The sequence below is a fragment of the Hippocampus bargibanti genome, linkage group LG07, assembly GCF_051943395.1.
Source record: "Hippocampus bargibanti isolate YZ-2025 linkage group LG07, ASM5194339v1, whole genome shotgun sequence".
In the NCBI taxonomy this organism is placed as follows: domain Eukaryota; kingdom Metazoa; phylum Chordata; class Actinopteri; order Syngnathiformes; family Syngnathidae; genus Hippocampus; species Hippocampus bargibanti.
In genome coordinates, this window is record NC_142740.1 from 16,679,533 (window position 1) to 16,697,699 (window position 18,167).

Consider the following 18,167-nt stretch of genomic DNA (forward strand, 5'->3'; position numbering starts at 1 on the left):
GTCTGTCTGTCTGTCTGTCTGTCTGTCTGCCTGCCTGCCTGCCTGCCTGCCTGCCTGCCTGCCTATCTATCTATCTATCTATCTATCTATCTATCTATCTATCTATCTATCTATCTATCTATCTATCTATCTATCTATCTATCTATCTATCTATCTATCTATCTATCTATCTATCTATCTACAAGAAAATAAGCGGTCATCATTAATGTTAAATATCAGTGGTAGAAACGGGATATAAGACAATTCGAAGTCAAAATCTTATAATACAACACAGTACGTAGAACTTTTTTAAGCAAGCAACATGTCTTTTCGCCAAAATGGAACTGTATAGTGCCACTTAGCAGTTTTTTTGACGACGATACTAGTGCAGCGTGTTCTACCGGAAACAAATTCCTTGTGTGTTCTACATAGTACTTGGCAATAAAGTGATTCTGATTCTGATTCTGATTAAAGACTACATTACCCAGCAGAGTTGGGACGCCGCAAGTGGTTGTGGGATAGATTACCAACGTCCTTGTCCACTAAACGCGCACCAAGTGCCCTGCACGCAAGGGATTTCGGGGGTCTGTCATTAAATCGTACTTGAACTCAGTCGAAATTTCCAACATGATGGCAGCAAGATTTCTCCGCCGTTCTCTCCCCGTGCTCCGACACACGCGCTGCTACGCCGAGGCTGCCACCGGTGCCCAGCAGATGTCCTTCACTTTCGCCTCTCCGACGCAGGTAGCCGCGGCGTTGGGAATGCTAAACGGGCCTGGCGAGCTTTAGCTAAACTGTTTGCTCAATATAGACCTAAAATGCATTGTCGGACTTTGTTAAAAATCATTCGAAAGTGTGTCTCATATTCTTACTTTTATTTAGTTTGGGTTTATTTGTTACTGATCAATGTGTGTGCTTGAAATGTTTTAGCCACAACAAGCTAGCAATGCTCGCTGTCATTCATTAGAGTTGACCTGCAATGTAAGTTATTGCAGCCGCGTTAAGTTAAAAGAAGCAATTTTCGTGTTAATGGCATAGCGTCTGTCGCACATGCTTTTAAAACATTATATGGTGTCAACATGAAATGTTTAATGACGGAGCTCTGGTGCAGCCGTCACAACCTGGAGCTGAACACGCTCAAGACAGTTGAGATGATGGTGGACTTCAGGAAACATCCATCACCACAGCTACCCCTCACACTATCCAACTGCCTGGTGTCAACCGTTGAGACCTTCAAGTTCCTGGGAATCACAGTCTCCCAGGACATGAAGTGGGAGGTCAACACCAACTCTATCCTGAAAAAGGCCCAACAGAGAATGTACTTCCTGAGGCTGCTAAAGAAGCATGGCCTGCCACAGGAGGTGCTGCAACATTTCTACACGGCAGTCATCGAATCCATCCCGTGTTCTTCCATCACCGTTTGGTTCGGGGCCGCCACAAAAATGGACAAAATCCGACTTCAACGGACAGTTAGGACGGCGGAAAAAATCATTGGCACCGCCCTACCCACTCTCGAGGACTTGCACACTGCAAGAATCCAAACTAGGGCGCGGAAAATCCTACTGGACCCTCCGCACCCTGCCCACCACCTTTTCCAGCTACTCCCCTCAGGCAGGCGCTACCGATCCATGCGCACCAAATCCAGCAGACATTTAAACAGCTTCTTCCCCCAAGCCATTAACTCTTTGAACTCTTTCAACAGTAGCCAAAATGGAACTGTATAGTGCCACTTAGCAGTTTTTTTGACGATAGTAGTGCAGCGTGTTCTACCGGAAACAAATTCCTTGTGTGTTCTACATACTTGGCAATAAAGATGATTCTGATTCTGATTCTGATGACATCTGACTTAATTTTGTCATCTGACAAAATCATCTGACGTGCAATTCATTTGACACTGAGTGTCACTCCTGAAACTACAGCATTTGCATTGAAATGTATCCGAGGTGAGGAACTAAGGAACTAAACGCCTAAAGGATAACGTTGTCCTTTTATTTATTTTTGATTACCAATAAAATAATGACACAATACATACCAATACAATAATACACGATGTCTCATGATAACTCAAATCTTCGATCTCAAGCCATTGCCTCACAAATTCCATATCAATATCATAAAAAAAATACGCTAACTAGTCATTACTTATTTGGAAATGCCCTGAAAGTGCAAGGATGCTGATGACTATGTTGATGCTTAGCAACACAAAAACATCACCTGCACTGTTCCTGTTTTCCAATTTATTACTTTGTTGGTTCAATGATGCATAAGGTACACTCATTTAAAAAGTAATACAGGAATCTTCTTCATCTTAAAACGTGCAGGGCTTATAGGTGGCATATTTGACCGCTGCAGAAAATGGACATATAGTCATCCACATAGGCAATGAAGTCATTGTAGCGAAACAAAATGTCCAAAATAGGTTAGTTCATAAAAAATGGCAATGGCATACTTTTGTGAAACAGCTCCAACGTGGACAATCATTCTCATAATATTCTTGTTGTATTTGCAGGTTTTTTTCAAAGAGGCCAGCGTAAAGCAAGTGGATGTTCCCACACTCACTGGTGCATTTGGTATCCTTCCCGCACACGTGCCCACCTTGCAGGTGCTCCGGCCTGGCGTCGTCACGGTCTTCAATGATGATGGCTCCACTGCTAAATACTTTGGTATGTCTGACATGGGATATAACAGCCATTTTAACCACCCCTGAATCTGCTGTCTTTTATGTTATTTGGTCTCATGAATACATTTCCCCGTTTTGTCACCTAGTGAGCAGTGGGGCCATAACTGTCAATGCTGATTCTTCAGTGCAACTGCTTGCTGAGGAGGCTGTACTGCTCGACCAACTGGACATAGCTGTGAGTAAAAATAAAAAAGGGCCAATAAGAGGACAGCTTGCAGTGATGACATTTGTTGTCGTCCAGTATGAAAAATGGTGGCCGACATCTACAGTGGAATCAGCATGAAGTAGAAAATGGAGGAATCAATAATTTAGGCCATCCCCACATCTTGAGCAAACTAAGAGAACATATTTAGTGAGGTGTGGTTTAAAAAAATGCCCATTCTTCTTTGCCCCTTCTCCCATTTTTAACAGTGACACACATGTCAGAACCAGTGACCAAAGAGCTACTTCCTGTTACTTTGCTTGCTCAACCATTACCAAGTGCAGGCAAGCTTAAACCATTCTGCACCCTATTTATCAATGGGGACTATGCAAACAAAGTACAGTGTGTTAGTCAACTTTATAATTAAATTATGAAGCTCGCAGGCCAGTTACATAGATAAAGATAACTATTTTACTTATTCCAGAGACTTAGATTGTTGTAGATAGTTATAACCCCTAAAAAATTACAGGTAATCTTCGGTTTAGGAGAGAATTGCGCCACTATCGGAGGGATGTAACCCTTTCCTTATTTTTTGCGCCTCAGTCTTAACACTTACTCTGCATCGTTAACTGTGGATTTCACTCTTTCGTTAGTTTCCGGCGTATCACGGAAAAGCCTGAGATATCCCTGACCACGACTTTGGAACGCACTGAAACAAATGCAAGGCTGTCTATCCAGCTGGCTAGCTATATATTAGCTGGCTAGCTAGTTGACAGCTATGTATTGGCTATCTGGCTGGCTATCGAATAGCTATCTTCTAGCTAGCTAGCTAGCTTTTTAGTTTATTTTATTTATTTGAGTAATTCCCTGTTGAGTGAACGCTGGCGCATGTGTCTGCTGCTGCTCACCCACAGAAAAACTGATCCAGTGACTGTAAAGTGACCTTGAGAGTTTTGAACGCCGCTTACACATTAAATGTATTACAGTAAAGTCTCGTTATATCGATATCGGATATATCGATAGTCCCGGTTATATCGATACTATTTCTATGCACGCAGGGAGAAAATTACATGCAAACAGGGTCGGATATATCGATAGTCCCGGTTATATCGATATTTTTTCGGACTCCCTTGAATATCGATATAATCGAGACTTTACTGCATTATTATTCTATCACTAACCAACTAATGCGGTCGGTAAATCAGATTTATGTAAAATATGTCTGTAAAAGCCATATTTCCTCATGTAATGTGTGATGTTGAGGGCTTGATTATTTCCACCGGCGCATCAGTGCCGCGAAAGCAGTTTTTGAAACCGGGCAAGATTTCTAATTATCTCCCATTTTAATTTGCCGAGCTGTCAGAGACAGCCCGTCCGGTCATCCCCGCAGTTGAACTTGACCGTTTAAATGTCAGGCTTGTTAATGCGTCACCACACTCTTAACATCGAACTCATTTTTGACCTTGGACAACAGCATTGTCAACTTGACACTCAAAAACTAAATGAGCTTTATTAAAAAAAATGTTTCTTATTTTTTTATACATCCTCCTCCTCCTTTGAATGTGCGGCAACAACACCGACAACGAGGCCACCCTGCTAATAAGGAGGAAAAGGTTACTCACTGTGGAGCTACAGCAGATGTGTCAAATCCCCACTGGGAGACCTTTAACTTCCAGCCATCTTTGGCATTTCTACTTTCTAATCGCCACTGTGACAAATTGAGCTTTCAGGGCAAATGCAGCAACTGTTTTTTTTTTCTTCCCCACTGACTTCCAAGACGACTTCCTCCTACTATTATACTACTTTTGAACGTGATTGGTTGTACAAATTTGACCTGTGCGGTCCTCTGAGATTTGTTTGTATTTTTTCATGGGTATTCTTTTCTACATATTCCTATTGAATCTTGATGTGAAATGTTGTATATCCTTGTCAAATCTTCGAATATTATATTAAAACGTAACCATCCTACACAGTATTATTTTGTGTAAAAAAAATGAGTTCGATGTTAAGAGTGTGGTGACGCATTAACAAGCCTGACATTTAAACGGTCAAGTTCAACTGCGGGGATGACCGGATTCACTGCCAGATGAAGTGCAAATATGTGTCCACTCCAGTGCCAGGGTTTTTGTCATTTTCACTCAAATTCCAGGTCCCACATATATTATACACAATATTGAGTCTTAGGACTACGTAAAGATTCCTTACCGCGTTAGAAACCTTAGACTCTCTTCCTTTATCAGAAAAAATTAGTTCATTCCTAATTTGTAATATGGGGTGTAAGTGGGGGTGGCTGTACAAAAGGCAAATGCTGACCGCTCATGGAAGGGAAAAGACATTGCCAGAGGTCCGACCAGTGCTTTATTGGCAACCAGCAAGAAAAAACAAAATGACTTAATTGTCTTTGCCTCAATCCCTTTCAACTGACCGTTGTTGCCCCTCCACAGGCTGCCAAAGCCAACCTGGAGAAGGCCCAGGCTGACTTGGCCGGTACGTCCGACGAGATGGCGAGGGCAGAGGTTCAAGTCAGCATAGATACCAACGAAGCCATCGTCAAGGCGTTGGAATAGATGTGGTCGCCCATTGCCAGTTCAATTGTATGTCGTCGAAAAATACTACGCATGTTGATTCGTCATCACCAGCCACTTCATTCGGTGTGTCATGCTAGAGATAGATGAAAGCAAATGGGTTCCTCATGAACAAACATGCACGAGGCAAACGGCCCGTCACGTATTTGGTTAGCATGTGAGGCCGTAAGTCATCAATCGGATTCACCCTAACAACAACAATGCAAACACATAGAGGGGTAGACCCTTCTATTTATTGATCACTGCTGGCGAGGTTGTCAAAGCTGTAACTTTGGCTTCTCTTTCTGTATCAAAAAATAGACATTCAGGAGTTCACCACTATGCAGTGAGTTACTGCCGTTTGCTCCACTGATTGGACCACTCATAAATACCCAATGTAGTGGCACGTGGGCTCATTTGACAGCTTGTCAATCAATCATCACTTGATTTTTGTGTGTCGCAACTCAAGACTTTCTTTCTTTGCCCTTTCAGATTATCATGACTCTTTTCCTTTTGGTGGCACACACATTCAGCATTTCCACCTGCCCTGTGGATTCCATGCTTGCTCTGTACAGTGGACGAAAAAAACAAAAACCCAATAAATTTATTTGAAAATATCTGTTTACTTCTGCCCTGCTTGTTTGTATTGCGTTTTATACTCCACTTTTTGTAAAACTGCGCCGTGTGGCCTCTTGGTGGCAGCAGATCTCAGCAACAGAGGATGATTCAAGTGTACTCCACTGTGGCAAATCGTCTGATTGTTATTTAACTGACCTTTTAAACACCCCTTCACGGAAATCAAGTACCCCATACAACTGCTTTGAGATGAGATAACACATCAGTTTGCTATGAGCGATGACCCTTGGATTTGGCTCATCAAGCTGGAAAAAGACGCCCATTATTGCGCTACATCGAAACCTCTGTTTCATAACAGACTTGAAACTTCATTCATCCGCATGCTGGATTGAAACCAGTTTGTTTCAAATGTCAAGACTCTTGGAGTGTACAAAGAAGGCACTTTCATGTTTTTACTAACATCCATACACCCGGGGAGCCCCAATATGAAGGTGAGGCGTCCCGCTTCCTTGTGAATCCAGAAACGTGATATTATTTTGATTCGCAGCATGGACATGCGGGCTGAGAACGCTGATCCGAAATAAAAATAACTAGTTCTTGAATGAAACAATTTGGAGGCTTTAATCAGTCTTCAATCTGCTCGTGGGCATGAGTAACACTGGATGAAACCCATTCATCGCAAGAAACTTCATTTCTTTTGAACATATATTTATATATAATTTCATATACATATATTAAACAATGGAAAAGTCTGTTTAGGTGCTCAGTCATACAGGAGCTGTCCATCGATGAATAGGTTTATTCAGCTGTCATCTGTACTATTTTGAAGGTGTCAGACGTTTCGCTCCTCATCCAAAGAGCTTCATCAGCAAACTAAAGTTGTGCTTGTAACTCTGGCCCAAAATATATCCTGAATGGACAGAGGTGGTGATGCCAGACCTCTGCTACGATAGGACACTGCTCTAAGTTTGGGGGAGCAGTCGACTACTCCCTGAAGCTAATCTGATTACTTGTTTTGTTCTCCCTGATTACCTCCAATGTCTATGCCTGGCTCTGATTACCCCATTAGCTCTGGTATCACCGCATTAGCATGACTAAGCCTATGTGGTAACCACCTAAGACGTCTTTTGTAAATGGTGTAAATTAAACCTTAAACCACCATGGTGATTTCGTGAAGGGTTTTGCTGTTGTGTAAAACATTTATTATTATTTTTTTTTTTTACCAGAGAAGGTGGAAGAGCTGTGTGTCTGCGGGTTTGGCGGGGGGGAGCCTCCCATGAAAGCCAGCTTCTGGAAAGTGAACAAATAAAACAGATGACTCATTTTAAAGTATGCGTTACATGTGCATTTTTTTCTGCTGAATGAAATAGACTCCCTCCTGCCACTGAACATTAATTTCAGAGGCTTAGTGTGTGATATCAGCTATTCTCAAGGCCACAAATGTCACCATTCACACATTTTTTCCCCTTGAGTGACCCAAAAAAAACAAACATTCTATAACGTCTGGCGGAGCCTTGATGATTTCCAGATAGGAACCAGTAATCAATCGCCAAATAGCATGAGCAGAATCCATTTTCTGAGGCTGCCCCCTTCATCTATCAAGATCACTTGTCATCTGACTGAATGACTCGGGCCACTTCATTTTTGCACGTCTTTCATAAGACCCTCTTTTTACTCCTGCCAAATCATGGGACACATTTGACATGCCTCGCCAAATCGCCATTGACATTTCGCGCCTCGTGTTTGTGATCATTCATGCAACCAGCACAGCAGAATTGTTTGTTCATCCACCATGACTCAGGAAAGAATGGGACGCTCTAATCGGGGGGTTATGAAAGTTTTAAGTTAGAGGAAGGGAAGATTTGTCTATGGATTTCCAGATAAGAGCCCCGGGGGTTTTTATTTATCCGTGCTCATCTGAAAATGGGGGAGTCGGTTAGTTCTACATGCTATTTTAGGAATTGTATTACATCACACTCGTTATCACCATTTATAAATATAGATAGCATCAAATGAATTTTCAATTCTTTGTTGAAGCATTACAAACATGAAATCGGGTGCACGTATATTATTGGGGGCACAGTGGTGCGACTGTTTCACACGTTCATCTCTGCAGAGTTTCATTCCGTCCTTGGGCCTGCGTGGGTTTTCTCCGGGTTTTCTCCCACATTCCAAAAACATGCATGGCAGGCTGAATGAGCACTCAAAATTGTCCCTGAGTGTGAGAGTGGATGGTTGTTCGCCTCTGTGATTGGCCGATAACCAGTTCAGGGTGTCCCCCGCCCTCCTACCTGAAGACAGCTTGGATAGGCTACATATACATTCACACACAGTCACTTAAAGGACAACCGACGTCACTTTTTTGTTTCCTAACTGACATCATAAAAATGTTTTATAGCATCTAAAATACCCAAATCATGCAGTATGATATTTTATTCAAATGCAAAACACCAATAAAAATGACTTAAAGTGTCCGAAATCTGCAAAAAATTGAGCTGTGAATTGGGCATTTTCAGAAAATCCCGCCCCCAGTTCGTGACGTCACGCCAGGACGCCTTGAATTGCTGGAGAATCAAAACAATGGCTTCAGATTCGGAGAATATGCTTTCTTGTTACACATCCAGTTATGGGTATGATTCAAATAGTTCTGAAGAGGAAAGCATACATGTTTGCAATCGATTAAAGAATTTATTCCGTGCCATTTTGAGGCAACATTGGGGGGAAATGTATCACAAAAAAAGAGGCAGAAAATAGCGACCAAGCGCCGTGTGAGGAATTAATCAGCCTGTTTCCACAGGCTGATAAATTCCTTGCATGGAGCTTGGTCACCCTTTTCTGGCTCTTTTTGGTGCAACATTTTCAGACCAAACAAGTACAGCAAAATATATTGATGTGATGGAAGGACTGCTTTGTCCTTTTTTCTGTCAGGGGCGTTCCTTCAGTGACGTCACGTACAGACTCGTCACCAACTCAAAAAGAAGACTTCCGGAATATTCTGCGCGAGTCTTAAAACGTAAAATATAGCTACAGTAAAGTCTCGTTATATCGATATTCAAGGGAGTCCGAAAAAATATTGATATAACCGGGACTATCGATATATCCGACCCTGTTTGCATGTAATTTTCTCCGTGCGTGCATAGAAATAGTATCGATATAACCGGGACTATCGATATATGCGATATCGATATAACGAGACTTGACTGTATATGCAGTGTAATCTTTGTAAAATACGCTCAGTAGAAGTCATTTGAAGCCATTTTACAAATTATGGACACAACTTGTCCGGAGACGTCGGTTGTCCTTTAAAAAGACTTCACTCAGTAAATATGGTCAAGCACAGCTAAGTGTGTACTGTATAAAGGTGCGCAACGAGGCCTCAGCGGCAGGTACTAGAGGATAAGAGGCATCCAGAGAGCAGTCTGATTGGAGTTGCAACCTTTTGTTGGAGACTTTGGTCCAAGCTCTCTCCGTCAGCCGTCAGCTCTTCGCGTGCAAGCTGGTTGTGGGAGGAAGGCCGTGACACCAGCTTCCCACCACTCTGCCCCCTCATGTGCTATCCGTCCCTTCGTTCCCGAAGCATTCCCCCCCCCCCCCCCTGCTTAGCACAAACAACCCACCCACCCGTCCATCCGCCAAACATGTATTCAGACACTTGCCTTCACACAGCGTGTTACAGCCAGGTAGCAGAGCTACAAATAGCAAAAGTGTGGGCATTGGGGGTGTGGGAGGGGGTTGTGGTACAAAATGGCAAAGCCTGCTGTGAAAAGGTTGAGATAATCAGGTTTTTTTCTCCTTTTGGATGTGCAGATACCAACACTTCAATATCACAGATGTCGTCGTCACAATCACATCGCCTACCGCCAGTGCGCCACATAATACAAAGTGCACTTTTTATATGTTTTTGTTTGCATGACAAACAAATGCTGTTGTTGTTCATGCCATATTGTCTCAGTGAACCTCGTTCACACCCTCATGACACCTTAACAATGACGCACCGTTAGCTGTTCTGCCACCTCTCTGCAAGCAGCTTTGGCACACTGGTACAGTTGATACAAGTGATGGAAAAACGGTCACAAAATAGGTATAAGATGCATACAAAAAGCTGATTGCTAGTCACAGATGCTAATTCTTGGCAACAAAATAATTTTAGAATGTTCACAATGTACCATTTTTCACTCTATAAGGTCTCTCAAGAGCCTTCAGTTTTTTCAAAAACTGACCATGCACCTTATAATCCGGTGTGCCTTATATATGGATAAATGAATAACCGGTCTCGCAACTATGGTAAGTAGTCACCGACTCCATTTCCCCCAGTAGAAGAACTAGTGCGCGGTGCATGCTGGGCTATATAAAACGGTGTTTCATTTTGGTTTAGCCTCTTTGTAAGGGGGAATTTTTTTTCTCGATTTCACCATAAATCACTGATTAGAAATGGAAAATTTTATTTTTTGCTTGTTTTTGTATTTTTTTCTGTGTGCACCGTATAATGGATGCATAATGTAACCCTGGCCTCTACTGTCGCGCCTTGTAATGCGGTGCGCCATATATATGGAAAAAGTTTTAAAATGTAATTCAATGAAGTCGCGCCTTATAATGTGGTGCTGTGTCAAAATCAATTTGGTTTCGCACCTGTCTTTGGTACTCGTTTCAGACCGTTTCGCATCGTGATCAACACAAACATACAGACCTTAGCTTCTGCTGTTGTTTTGTGTCAACATTTGTTAGCCTCCCGGCTCCATCTGAAGAAGATTCCATTTAAACCATGACAAGTGCAGGATGGGGTCATTCTATTACATCACGCCATCATTGTGTCTCCTTGACATAAATTTGTGCATATACAGTAAAGTCTCGTTATATCGATATTCAAGGGAGTCCGAAAAAATATCGATATAACCGGGACTATCGATATATCCGACCCTGTTTGCATGTAATTTTCTCCGTGCGTGCATAGAAATAGTATCGATATAACCGGGACTATCGATATATCCGATATCGTTATAACGAGACTTTACTGTAATACTACTACTACTACCACTACTACTACTACTACTACTACTACTACTACTACTACTACTACTACTACTACTACTACTACTACTACTACTACTACTACTACTACTACTAGTAATAAAAGAGCTGATTAAACTAAATGCGACCAATGTGCCATGTGTGCCTTTCCTTGTAGCTCCTCACAAAGGAGGTTGTGCTTGTTTGTCATTCCAATTGAAGGTGTCACTTGCTTTAGGCCTAGAAAGAGTTCACCATCAGGGCGGGACCCAACTTGTACACAGTACTTTGTGTGTGTGTTTGTGTGTGTATATCAAGACAAATAACTTGCAGCAAAGATGATGTTTCAGATAGGAGTGTCATGCGGTTTATTAGAAGAGAAGGCCAAACAGAACACGTGCACGCACCCATACACACACTGATGCTTGTCTTTGACCAGGCCTGCGGCTCTGCCATTATATTTAGCTAAAGCTGACGAACAGGTTCGCTCCCAAGTTGCGGATTTACACTCCTGATGCATACAAAATGTCCCACCTTGACGTCATCGTGCGCCACCGCCAGTGCTTTTGTGAGGCGACCTGAGCCCAAAGCTAGCAACCCAAGCGCCAAATGTCGCTAATCCAGGCACGGGACACTTGAGTCTTTCCAAAGAATGTAAGAGACGCTGATCCTTGAGTGCACATGACATCTGATTGCTATCTGTAGTGGGATGCCAAAGACTCACTGTCCTGAGTCCAGTTCAGTTGTATTTAACATTTTAGTTCAATTAATTTTCCCTAAAATTTAAATGTGCTTTCAGAATTGCAACACAAGCTATAAATAATCCAAAATCGAATCCAGGTCCTCCTGACACACAGGCACGCATGCACACATGCACGCACAAAAGTTGAGTTGATTTCATGATTTGTTAATTGCACATTAAGTACAGGATGCCATCGCTGCAGTGTTTTGTTGTGTTGTGCTTTCACACACTTAAACCGCAACAAGCAAAGAGCCGAAGTGCTGTGGCATAAAAAGTAGGTCTTACCATCAGAACACCTGTTGATTTGCTTTGGCAGCGTTAAAAGATCATTTTCATTGGATGTGAGCACACGCTAATTTTTCGAAGTCAATTTTGCCACCCATTATTTTTCCTCGTGTGTGGCCTGTGTCGGGCATTTGTTATTGTTATGATTATAATTATTTTATTATTTTTTGATCATGTTCTGACCTTCAATTCCGTTGTTTTATATGTAGAATTCGGGAATTCTGCCATTTGTCCACTAGAGGCGCACAAGTCCCAGGATTGATCCACATTCCACACATTGAGAATGACTAAAATCAGGAATAAAAGTCATTCACAAATTAGACAAACTACATATATTGAAAGAACCACCATTTGCTGTTTCCTACTGCATCATGCCAAATATTCTTTCGAACTTTCAAACCTCATTGAACGAACATTATTTATGCAAACTTCCCTTTAGGTGGCAGGTGCTAATGTTCTCCTCTTTGACCTTCAACGGTCAAGCTAATCCCTCTGCGCTGGGTGAGGCTATCCGTGAAAGGTCACCCTCCATTCAAGCGTACATTTTTTTACACCATACCCATTTGCTTGCCTACTGCTGCAAAGTGGAACTTCAGCCGTGAAACAATTTATGGCCTTCAAACTGAACAACCTGGGAAAACATCACTCAAAAGAAATATAGAGATTTGAGCATCCATCCAAAGAATCGGTGCAACAAGTTACACTTGGTGACAAAGGCAAGGATCTGATGTCAATTATTAGATTTCAATATTTGCATAAATTAATTTTACCGACATAAAAAAAGCATCAACGTTCTCCCTCACTTAAAATGGCAGTTGGCAGCCATGTTTTTATTTGCTGTTGTCTGGAAAGCGTTGATGCAAGACCTTTTACGGTTACTTGTTAATAAATTAGAGTCTGGACAACATAATTTAGTTCCAGGCTTAAACAATAAAAGTTTCACGTCGCATAGTATATAGTCACACACACTTAAATATTTCATTAATCATATTTACATTACATAATGATAGCCTACATCTAACAAAAATAAAAAAATGTCAATGTCAATATGTTGGCAAATTTGTACTCAACCTTTCACCTCATTTGAGGCTTCAAATATAAAGATATGAAATGTATTTTTTAATCAAAAATCAAGAACAAGTGGGACACAATCGTGAAGCGGAACAAAATTGAGTGGATAATTGAAACTTTTTAACAAATAAAAAACTGAAAAGTGGGGCATGCAATATTATTCGGCCCCCTTGCGTTAATAAGCAGTACTATCGATATAACCGATATCGATATAACGAGACTTTACTATATATATATATATATATATATATATATATAAAAGCCCTCAGCTGACATTATATGTTCTTTTCCAAAAGTAGGAAGACTTTTCCAAGAGTAGGAAGACTTATTGGATAGTTAAGAATCTTAAAGTGCTAATTTAAAAAGTGTTAATGTGTTAATTGGACTGCGTCTAGCTGGCGTCTTTAGTCCAGGGTGTGCCTCACCTCCGCCTTGAAAAATATGTCTTCAACTGAAAAGAACTCATCAGTCAACCGTCCTTACAGAACAGATTGTGTCTGACTTTGGGGATTTTTCACTTCAATTACCGATTGCAATTTGTCTGTCTCTTTGGAATGAGGGTGTAAACATGGTTTAAATTTTCCTACTGGGTGATTCCTGCTTCTGCCGCACCTTCTTTATGAGCAAAATTCCAAAGATGGGTTGTTTCAGTGCGCAGCATGCAACTGCCAATAAAGGGTTGGACTCAGCTTTGCTGATAAAATCATTCACACATTTTTGAAAACCACATTATATTCCCATCCATCCATTTTTTTGAACCGCTTTATCCTCACGAAACTCAGGTTGCGCAGGGTGCTGGAGCCTATCTCAGCTGTCTTCGGGCAGTAGGCGGGGACACCCTTGACCAGTTACCAGCCAATCGCAGGCCACACGGAAATATACAAATTCACACTTAGGGACACTTTACAGTGTTCCATTCACATGCCATGCATGTTTTTAGGAATGTGGTAGGAAATTGAAGTACCCGTACAGAACTCACGCAGGCACGTGATAACATGCAAACTCCATACAGGAAGACCAGAGTCGGAATCGAACCCGGTGTTTCTGCACTGTGAGGTCAACGCGCTATCCACTGGCTCACTGAGCCGCCGTAAACCTCTTGTACATGTTCTACATGTTCAAAAACATGTTGGAATATAATTGACAGTCTATTTAAACAGTACTACTGTATTTTATGTTGGTAATGATGGTTGCACTTCGACCAATTTAAGATGCACCCTAAATTCAACTTTGTCCCCCTTCCCCTTGTTCCACTGCAACACTGGTTGCTTCAAACAATGGCATCTGTGTTATTGATGACATTTTGCGTGTGGGGCTTGGGTTCAGAGCAGGCCAGACATCTTCTGAATGCCGCCACTGACAGATTACGCATTGGGAGCGGAGAGAGGTGGAATTGTTCCATTACTCCAAATAGAAAGCCAATGTGTGACAGTGAAAAGGTCAGAGAGTCTGAGATAGAGGCACCCCTTACATGTGATAACTATCTAAGGTCATACTAAATGACTAAAAAAAGGCTGTGTCCGTGTATCACGCTCAGAGTTTCTGCATGCGAACATTTACTAACTAGTGCAATACTCAGGGTCTTTGTGAATGTCACACGGATGCTAGTGGAAAGGTCAATGGGACAGTGATGTCAATGCATAACAGCGTGCTCAGCAAATAACAGAATCGTTGGTCCAAATATACTGATTGAGTAAAATTTGAAAAAAGCAACCACAATTCTGGTAATGGATCTTAAAAATCAGGACCTTGCATTTTCTCTTTTCACTCATTCACTACCAGACAATGTGCAAAAATGTGCAAAAATGTGTCCACTCCAGTGCCACCCACAGAATATTGAGTTTTCGGACTACATCAGCATTCAATACTGTGTTAGAAACCTTAGATGCTCTTTTTTCATCAGAAAAAAATAGTTAATTCCTAAGTTATGTGGGTATGGAGGTATCTGGACTTGAAATGGGGGCGGCTGGCCAAAATACGATACAATACATACAAATTGATTTATATAGCGCTTTCACAACAGCTGAAGTTGTAACAAAGCACTCACATGAACAAAAGGCAAATGCTGCCTCCTCTTGGAAGTGAAAAAAAAAACATTGGCAGAGGTATGACCAGCGCTTTTTCGGCACACTCCGCAAGAAACAAAACAAAACCCGAACAAATTCGGAAATGTTGCTCAACGTCACATTTTTCAATTGCCGAATGAATTTGGTTATGGCAGCGACAAAAAACAAACCAAAAAAAAGCAAAATGAATGGAATAAACCAAATTAGCAAGTACATAACGAAGATGTTTTTTTTTGCTGCAAAAAGTACTTTTGTCATGAGGAAGTACATCGATCATTCATGCTACATTGCAGGAAAAAAAAAAAAAAAACTGGACACTTGTAAATATGGGTTGTTGCAATATATCTAAATGCATCTCTTGATTCTGCACTATGTACAGTCTTGTTTATAGAACGGTTTTTGCACATCTACATTTGCACAGTATACAGTTGACATTTTTATTTTGTTATGCTTAGAATATCTTGTTTTCTATCCTTTCACTCCCACCCCAACCCCATCCCTCTTCAATTGCTGCTGTGGACTGCAAATTTCCCCATTGCGGGACGAATAAAGGTATTCTGATTCTGATTCTGATTCTGAAACAAGCTATCTTTATGTCTCACATTAGGAGATATGCAACGAAACGTCACTTGTTTTTGAATTTTGTTGAGGGCAGGCATCAGCTTGGTTTTATTTTTGACATATGACTGGAATGCTTTGAGGCTGGACTTTTCACATTTTGTACTTGCAAGATGTCTCGTTCCATCATAAGACAATTATCTTCTGATTGCTTTGGGAAATCCCTGTTTAGAAATGGAAATTTACCAGAGCGGACTGCTTGGACGTGGTGGAGCAGCATGTGGCTCACAGCCCAACATGATTTTTGAAGGGACTTTTCCAAATTAACATGTTTTAATGTCAAGGTTTTGGCGCTCGCAATTTTTTTTTCAGTTCAATTCAACGTTTCCATTATCGCACGTGTCAAAATTTATATAAGATTTCTCCCTGCTTACAATTGTTAGCTTTGAAATATTAGTACAATAACATTAAGTCATTCACTGCCAGACGATGTGGAAAAATGTGTCCACTCCAGTGCCGGGGTTTTTGTCATTTTCACTCAAATTGCAGCACCCACAGATTATTGAGTTTTAGGACTACATAAACATTCTACGCAGCGTAAGAAAACAGTAAATTTCTAAGTCATATGGGTCTACAGTTTTCTGGGCTTGAAATGGGGGTGGCTGTACAAAAGGCAAATGCTGCCCCCTTGAGGGAGGGAAAAACATTGCCAGAGGTCTGACCAGTGCTTTATTGGCACCCTCTACCTCACCCCGCAAGAAAAACCAAAACCTGAATAAATTCGGGAATGGCATTGAATGAGTTAAAGGGGAGTTTACATAACTGTCCTTGCATTTCATGGACACATTTTTGAACTGAAGTCAAGGAGAAAAAAGGTGGTGATCTTGTGCAGGCGACATAACATGCGACATGAGTGAGGGCGGGATCAGTTTGAAAGTTGTGATCTAAATTATCCACATCCATGTCAATGGTTGTTGGTTGGGACTCTCTTCAAATGGCTTAGTCAAAAGAAAACCAAACTGGATGAAATAGTTAACTCAAAGCAGAGTCCACACTAGCCTGTCTTTTGGGTTGAGGAGTTGACCTCAAAATGTTGGGTCAAGATTTTGATCCAACAGGGTTTAAAAACAGCCCATATTGGAGTAATTTTCTAACCGGATGGTTAAGGTGGTTATTATTTTCTTCACTCAATCAATAACCCGACATCACTGATTACCAATACTGCAGAGATCTGAAAAAAAAATTACAAAGGTTTGTGTTGTTGTTTCAATCCGTGTGTTACTCCATTTTGAGTGGTGACAAGTCACCTTTAGCGAGCATTTCCTCTTCGTGACATTTCATTGCAGCCGTGCAATCAAGAGACCTTTCTACTCTTCAAATAGAAACGGTTGCCTGCATACAATGTCATAACACTACGTTGCTGAAATTTAGAGTTCAGGTTTTCTGAGAACCACCCACTGATGAGATTAAGATAGACATGATTAAAAATAAAGCATATTTTATCTCATTTTTTTCAGCAGCAACAGAGGTCACCACAGCAAGTCGCTCACATGACATGTTGGTCATTGGGGTTTTAGTTTTGTTTGTTTGTTTAAAGCCGGAAACCCTTCCTGGTGCAACCCAGCCATTTTCCATGGGTCTAATATTCTCTCTGAACTAGCTACGAACTCTGATCCCTATGTCCACAGTCAGCAGTGTTACGCACTGAGTTATCCAATCACCGTAAATATTTTGTCAACATATTTAATTCAATATCCTTTGTACGTCAGGGCACTGCAAGTCAGCACTTCAGTCAAAATATTAACCCAAGTGCTCAAATTCCAGAGCAACCCAACATTTCTGAGATCGTGTGTGGTTTATGAATGACTTGCCGACCAGTCCAAGGATGTACAACACCTCTTACCCAAAGTCAGCTGCAATCGGCTGCTAGGAACCTTTGTGAGGACAAGAATGGATTCAACTGTGAGCATGAGTGACATGGCAGAAGAACTCTGTTTGTGACTCACTTTTGCAGTGCGTGATTCTGCCCGTATGTGGTCAATATTTAACTAGTCAAAGTCAGCTTTACATCTGTGTAAGCTCTCTGTCGTACAGGAGTGGTCCATCGATGAAAAGGTTTCTTGAGCCGTCATCTGTACTTGTATAGATGACGGCTCAAGAAACCTTTTCATTGATCAAAGTCAGCTTTATTGTCAAATATGCTAATATGCATGACATACAGCACAGATGAAATTACTGTCCTCTCGGACCCAGCGTGCAAGGCACTTATAATGACTTTGACAGACATAATAAACATGAAAATGCCAATTTGCCGGCAGAAAGAGGAGCCGCTGCGTGTTCACCTCATTGCTGGCATTCTGTTTACAATCTAAGCCTTTCTTGGAAGCAGCATTTGTTTTTTTCTCACCAAACATGCTTTGGACGCCATTGCTCTCATTTTTTTGCAAACATCCACACTCGGCTGAGAGTACACTGACCTCTCGTTCAAGCGCAACAA

The 18,167-nt window shown here is 41.4% G+C and overlaps 1 protein-coding gene across 1 annotated transcript; it reads left to right on the forward strand.

The window, feature by feature from the left end:
* The first annotated feature begins 493 nt into the window (after nt 1-493).
* Nucleotides 494-5,982, forward strand: atp5f1d (ATP synthase F1 subunit delta). The gene is made up of 5 exons (XM_089001535.1): nt 494-723; nt 2,489-2,642; nt 2,746-2,834; nt 5,246-5,395; nt 5,858-5,982. Exons 1-4 carry the CDS (start codon nt 607-609, stop codon nt 5,366-5,368), a joined length of 483 nt encoding a protein of 160 aa, XP_088857661.1. The 5' UTR covers nt 494-606; the 3' UTR covers nt 5,369-5,395; nt 5,858-5,982.
* The last annotated feature ends 12,185 nt before the right edge of the window (nt 5,983-18,167 follow it).